This window comes from Xiphophorus hellerii, chromosome 11 (assembly GCF_003331165.1).
Source record: "Xiphophorus hellerii strain 12219 chromosome 11, Xiphophorus_hellerii-4.1, whole genome shotgun sequence".
In the NCBI taxonomy this organism is placed as follows: domain Eukaryota; kingdom Metazoa; phylum Chordata; class Actinopteri; order Cyprinodontiformes; family Poeciliidae; genus Xiphophorus; species Xiphophorus hellerii.
Window position 1 is genome coordinate 7,110,550 of NC_045682.1, and position 6,977 is coordinate 7,117,526.

At 41.2% G+C, this 6,977-nt stretch overlaps 1 protein-coding gene across 2 annotated transcripts; it reads right to left on the minus strand.

The window, feature by feature from the left end:
• Nucleotides 1-262: 262 nt before the first annotated feature.
• LOC116728478 (heat shock protein beta-11-like) lies at nt 263-3,252 on the minus strand. Of its 2 annotated transcripts, XM_032576620.1 has the most exons (3): nt 2,812-3,252; nt 620-697; nt 263-469 (listed from the first exon to the last, which is right to left on the minus strand). In XM_032576620.1, the coding sequence occupies exons 1-3, from the start codon at nt 3,235-3,237 to the stop codon at nt 359-361; spliced, it is 615 nt and encodes a 204-aa protein (XP_032432511.1). In that variant the 5' UTR covers nt 3,238-3,252; the 3' UTR covers nt 263-358. The 2 variants fall into 2 exon arrangements, with proteins under 2 accessions (XP_032432511.1, XP_032432510.1); XM_032576619.1 differs by lacking the exons at nt 263-469; nt 620-697 and having other exon boundaries at nt 1,592-3,252.
• Nucleotides 3,253-6,977: the final 3,725 nt, after the last annotated feature.

Consider the following 6,977-nt stretch of genomic DNA (forward strand, 5'->3'; position numbering starts at 1 on the left):
ATCAGCTAGTGGTTTTTTGGGCATCAGGAGGATGGAAATGCGTTACTTCAAGGCTGTCTATCCACCGTGGCTAGATTAGCAGATTAGCATTGGCACAAATCTAAATGAGATTATTTATCAAAATGTTGAACTACTCCTTTAAGATAATATTGCATTTAAAATTAAACCTGTATTTTGCTGTAAAATAAAGAATTGTAAATGTTAAGGCAGCGGTGAAATATAGACGAGGTTTAACTGAACTCATGAAGTAATTACAAAGTGAGCAGAGTTTCCTCATGTAACATTTATTTACTGTATCTGAGATACTTTCCCTCAAATGCTGAAGTAAAACCTGAACACATAAATTAAACAAAACGTGTCAGAAGGTGGTCTCATAGTCACAAGGAGTCATGGACGGTCCCTGGAAGACGGGTCTGGTCATGGCGTCCCCGTAAAACACAAGAGTCCTCAATCGGTGGATAAAGGACCGCTTAGTGTCCCCATAAAACACAGAGTCCTCGATCGGTGGGTAGAGGACCGCTTAGTGTCCCCATAAAACACAGAATTCTCGATCGACGGGTAAAGGACCTCTTACTGTCCCTGTAAAACACAGAGTCCTCAATTGGTGGGTAGAGGAACCCTTAGTGTCCCCATAAAACACAAGAGTCCTCCATCGATGTGTAGAGGACCACTTAGTGTCCCTGTAAAACATAGAGTCCTTGATTGGTTAGTAGAGGAATGCTTAGTGTTCCCATAAAACAGAGTCCTCGATCGAAACAGAAATATCAAACATCCCTGTAAGTCAAGCCGTTTTCAAACTTTAGAGACATTTTTCTAACTGCTTGCGGTTAGCCTCCCTATGTTTTTGCTTTTGCACCAAGAGGTCCACTTCTCAGAGATTTAATTTCTGAAGGAGAATATATTTGTTCCAACTGTTAGCATGGGCTGAATGGTCAGCCATCACTGCACTCAGTGCAGTATAGTCCTTTTTTTCCTATTTATAAAACAATGCAGTAAAGTTTAGTTGGTAAAAAGTTTTCTATCAAAGGAAACTGCAGATTGTATTGAGTCAATTCCTCCTGCTGAAGAAGCATATGGTTACATTCAGAAGGAAAACCCCGTTTAGGATTGCAGTTATTTCTGTACTTCCTGGAGTGCGCGACACAATGCAACGTCCCAATAAAACCCAATAACTTAGAGAAAAGACTTTTATGACAGGAACTCATCATTAGAAGATCCAATGTCTTCATTTCTTATGTTATCTGCATTCACTCTCTTGTCTTCATCCACCCGGTCTGTTTCTGTTAAATATCATGCATAGCATCCAGCATAAGCCTTAACTGAGCGTATTCTGTTATCCTGTAACCACAACATTTAAAAGAATAAAGGGAAAAGAATAAACCAACAGAACAAAAGGAAAATGTGTACTGTAGCTGTTAATTTTTTTAGTCCTTCTGTTGATCATTTTCTGCTGTTTTTTCTTAATATTTCTAATCTGATGTCTGAACGCAGTAAAGGTGTCGACATGAAGACATCGAGTTGGAAAACCGTGTTGTTTCCATAAGGATGAGGAGTAGTCATGTATAGTTAGTGAAGAGTCTCAGACATCTCCTGTCTTTTAGAAATGTTTTTTATTGTACGTGATTTACCAGAAAAGACAAATGTCAACATGACAATTTGAAAAGCAGTTTGTGAATAAATTAAGTTTACTGAGAATTATTTTACAAGAAAAGTGGAAAAAATGGTGTCCTGTGTTTTATTTTCCTCTCCCGTTTTGCTGATATGCTGGGTTTGGTTTCTTCCATCTGGGTTCTATTCATCACGGTCCAATGTCTCCACTCTGGTCTCATCAGTCCAGAGGACATTGTCCCAGAAGTCTTTGCAGGACTGATACGCTCAGTCCTGCCGTCATCTTGTTTCTAGAGAGAAGAGGCTTTCTTCTTCAACCCTTTCAAGCAGCCATATAAGTTATTTGTCTTGATCTTTAACCTTATCCTGCTAACTGAGACCTGCAGAGATGAGCTCATATCTCTGAGCATCCTGGAAATGACCTTTGACCCTCGCCAGGTTGATGAACAGCAACGGTTGCTTCTCTGACCCTAGTTTGTGTCAGGAGGTCAACAGAGTTTTGATGTGAAATGTTAAAACATGACTGAAATTATTTACAAACAAAAACAAAGATCCTACATGAAGAACTTCTTTAGTTCACTAAATTTAAAATAAAAACACTAATATCAAACTGCTCTGAGGTCAGAAGAACAAAGGATTAACCAGCTCATAGACCTGCTATCAACAGATGCTTCACTGATGGTAGGTTTTCAGATTATAGACAAAAATATCTAAAAGTATAAAGATGAATAGATTTACATTTAAATTTAGAATGAATTTTTAATTTTATTTAGTGTTAAGTTAATATAATATTTGAAATTTTTATAATGGCTGTTTATTTTTATAAAAGCAACAACTTTAAAGCTGTTAAAAATCAAAGTGCAATGAGAGAAACTTCCTGGCTCCTCCGGTAGATAGGTTATCTGTTGAGATGTGTCATTCTGTTCAGTTTTTCTCGGCTAGGCTGCTCTCTGCGGGGGGACTGCTGTTCTCTGAGGTAATGGCCGGGGCAGAGGTGACGTTGATGGGGACGATTCGTTCTTTCCCGTCGCTTGGCGGTTTCTCCCGGGGCGCCTGGATCTGCAGCCGCCCCCCCACCAGCGAGCAGCTGACAGTCTCTGGGTCGACGCCGTTCGGCAGGTCAAACTCCTGCCTGAACTCCTGACACCTGTAGGAATAGGAGCCCTTTCCGTCCTCCTGCTTCTTCTCCGTTCTGCCGCTCACCCGCAGCTTCCTGCCGACCTGTTTAACGGACAGCTCCTGCGGGGCAAACTCGGCCGTGTCCAGACTCAGTGCGAACTTGTCACTGTCCTTCCCCAGCTCCTGGAAGGCGATGGGCCTCAAAGCCCCCGCAGAGCAGGAAGTCTGGTCGATCTCTTCGAAGATCTTCTGGTGCAGCCGCTCCATGTACTCCATGCTCTGCCTCATCTCCTGCATGTGGCGAATCATCTCCTGCTCCATTTGGAAGAAGAGCGGCCGGGTCTCGGGCCACAGGCTGCGGATGGGCCAGTGCAGCTCCAAGAAGGGCCTCATGGCAGCCGGAGTCGCCTGGAAGATGCTGGGACACAACATCCTGTCGGTCTGTTGGAGGCTGAGAGGATCTCTGATCTGCTGCTGCTTTGTCTGAGAGATGTCTGTCCCTGGTTGCATTTATACCTCAACACGCCTCAGCAGGAAGGTTCCAGATGCATTCCTCAGTGTGTGTGTGTGTGTGTGTTCAGCTGCTTAATACAGACTATGACCCGAGTCCTGCAGCAGAAATAGAACAAAGCTGAGACGGTCGGCATGTGGCACATGTTTGCAGAGATTTCTTTATGAGGTTCATCACTCACAGAGGAACACACCCCGACCCAAATGCCATTCTGACTCATAACTCCCAAATCAGCTTGGGACTCTCAACCAGAACCAGAGAAAATGTCCTGAAGAACTCCAAACTGGACAACTGCCCTCACAATAAGGGCTACACAAGTGTAAAACACTCACAGTCTCCTGTTTCCACTCACTTCTGAGGGCAACAGCATATCTGTTGGTCAACTTTTTTGATTCAGAAAACCTCATAAGATATTGCCTAGGTTTCTCTAGGAATGTTTGAAACCTTGTCATCAGACGTTTGAATGTATTTCTCTAAAGATGTTTGATTTTTCCCATCAGCTCAAGTGAATGACATGGGAGGTCTGGTTGCATTTGGTCGCCTTATATCGCTTTTACTTAGTTGAGTTCACTGTAAAAAGCATAATAGGATGTTGCACAGTCAACTGAACAAAGAGACAAAAATGCAAACTGAACTTGTCAGTTTATTGTAAACCTTTGATGAGGAAAGAAGACGGCAATAGCTAGTAACCATCAGTCATAATGACTGGCAGCCCTCGATGTATTCGCAGATTTTCAGCTAAAGTGTTTTATGGGATAAGAAGATTAATGTTCATACACTTCATAAGTAAGAAAGAGACAATCAAATATTGTGTTGCCATGTAGCATCTAGACTTTTGAAGGCTTTTAAGTATGCTCTGGTGTAAGGGGAAACACCGTTTATGACATAGTGATATAAATCATTTGGCCTGAACTCAGAAAAAGTCAGTGATTTGATCAAATCATTGTCTGGGGAAGAAGGTATGAGTCAGATCTAAGTCAGCTAGCACCGCTATGATCACCATCTAAGTGTGCTACTTCCACAGGCAAGTTAGCTTGATTTGACCAAGTAGAACCCCATGGCTATACTGGCAAAAACAACTTGTGAAAACAATTGGAGTTGCTACGTTCAATGGCGCCTCTACGTGATTAGGTGATGTAGTTGCAAAGTGACTTTTTTGAGTCGCTTAGCATCTGAGGGTTGAAATCTGGTGCTGCTCACTCTCTCTACTGTTTGGCTTGTTTTTTTTTCCTTTTCTGTTTAGTTGATTGCTTGACTTAGACCATATGACCATCTGATTCACCTCATTTCTGTAGTTTGTCTTGATGACAAGGTCCACCACAGTTTATCTGAAAATGTGATGTAGAGGTTTCTGATGCACTGGTGCCACTGGAAGTAAAGCAGCACCACAGCATGATCCTACCACCATGCTTGACAGCCGGTACAGATAGTTTGTGAGGCTTTCAAACATTATTCTTGCTATTGTGATCAAAGAGCAAAATCTGTTTGAAAATCAAACCTTTCTCCAGAAGACATGTGATTTAGAACAATAATTATTCAATAATTAATAATTATACAATACACTAAAATAACTGGGTCCATAAGCTGAAATTTAGCATCCTTGGTTTCTAATAAGTACAAAACATTTATTTACTTTTATGGAATTATTAAGCTGATTCTAATATTTGTAATGTATTAATTTATATCAATAATGTCCAGACAGGTAATCTCTGAAGTGTTAAACAACCTCCCGCTTTAACCTCTGAGTTTATTTTCTGCTGTCATTTCTATTTTCACCAGCAGCCTGAGTGCTCCCGCCTTTAGCGTCACTGGCCAATGGTATTAGTCCTTGGTCTACCATTAGCCAATCAGGTGATTGCTGTGAGTGGAAAGTGAATGACGGTACCGTGTTGCTAATTCAGGTCTGGAAGCTTCATAAGGTCTTTAAATGGGACCTGGTGACGCAGCTGTGGTTAGACATTTCTCAGGCGGCGTGACTAAACTTTCTTCAGGAAGTAGTAGAAGAAAGAATGGTGTCAGCCACCCAAAAGCACCAGAATGGGAACAGAATGAACTATCTCCCCCTTCTCTGGTGAAATAGGTGACATGGTCTAGACCAGTGTTTCCCAACCCTGGTCCTCAAGGCTCACTGCCCTGCATGTTTTAGGTATTTCCTTGCTTCAGTCCAGCTGATTTCAATTGATGACTGATTAACAGGCATTTGCTGAACTGCAATCAGTTGAATCAGGCTCATTAAAGCAGGGAAACCTCTAAAACATGTAGGACAGTGTGCCTTGAGGACCAGGGTTGGGAAACACTGGTCTAGACAACAGCAACGGCGGATTAGCTCAAATGGTAGAGTGCTCGCTTACTATGGGCTTGCTTTGGCTTACTTTGGTATGCCGCAGGCGCACGCGAGAGGTAGCGGGATCGATGCCTGCATCCTCCAAGCTTTTCGATTTTATTCTTTTTCCAATTTTGTTTTAAAGTGCAAGGCTAAATCCAAATCCACAGTAAAACTGCTTTTTCACTTCAAATTTTAGATTTTCCTATAAGATTATAGCAAAGGCATTATCTTTTTTTAATATTACAAGAAGAATTACTCTTTAATTCATTTCACAATAAATAATTTAATTTAATTTTTTGTTCCCAAATTAAATGCGAACAATAAGAGCTGTTTATGTTATAAAAACAGATAATGATTAATCAGGAAGAGCAGCTAAATCACAGGTTATTTTCAGTAAGACCACCAGAGGGCGCTACCCATTCACACATATCAGTCCTGGGTTCCCATCCCAGTCAGACTCAGCTTGTTTCCGCTTTGAGCTACCGTAACAACTAGAAAAGACAAAGTCGCATTTAAGACGCAAATAAAGCAACACAATGAACATTGTTGTCTTCCAAATATAATGAGCTTTTAAGTTTTCATGGATTCCCAAGAGATCCTGAATTAAGAAGACGGTGGCTTGTAAATATTCGTCTCTACCAGTTAAAGCTAAAGCTGCACAGCAAAGTTTGCAGCCTTCACTTCACTCCAAATCAGTTTCTTCAGCCTAAAAATAAAGGAGCCTCCTGTGTTATTTCCATGGCATCACTTCTGTATTCAGCCTGATAGAGCGAGTGTATGGGAGCGACCAGCAGACCAGAGCCAGACAACTGATGCACCTGTACACATTGCTGTAAACACCGTCCTATTTCAGCTTTTCACAAGAAACATGCGAAAGTAATAGGACGAAACAACACGGAGTCCTTAAAGAAACACGGCCATATTTTTCTAAAAGCAACGACTTTGAACCTGAACAGTCAGCTGAACTAGAACTCTACCAGAGCTGCTCTACTGTTAAGCTATGAGGCTTGTTGTGCTTCGGAAGGAAAAAGACCGAACCGTAAAATCCCCCGTTACTTGGTCTCTGATTGACACTAACGACAACAAACACACATACTATACTTGAAAATAAGTACAAAATACGGTTAAAAAAAACACACACACACAAAAACATTGTCCGTTAGACTGGATTAAAATGTTTAGATACGTAAATAGCACATTTTTACAAGAAAAATGTCCGAGAATATTGCCTACTAGCATAAGCTAAAGCTAATGTTAGCCACAAAGTTTAAAGAAAGTAAAACTCACCTTTAACGAGGCGAACATCTTAAAACCTTTATCCAGCTACTTGTTGGGGCTTCGAATCGATGTTCATCATTAATTGTTACCTTGGACAAGCCCTGCAAGCACCCAGTGTAATTTATTTTATTTTAT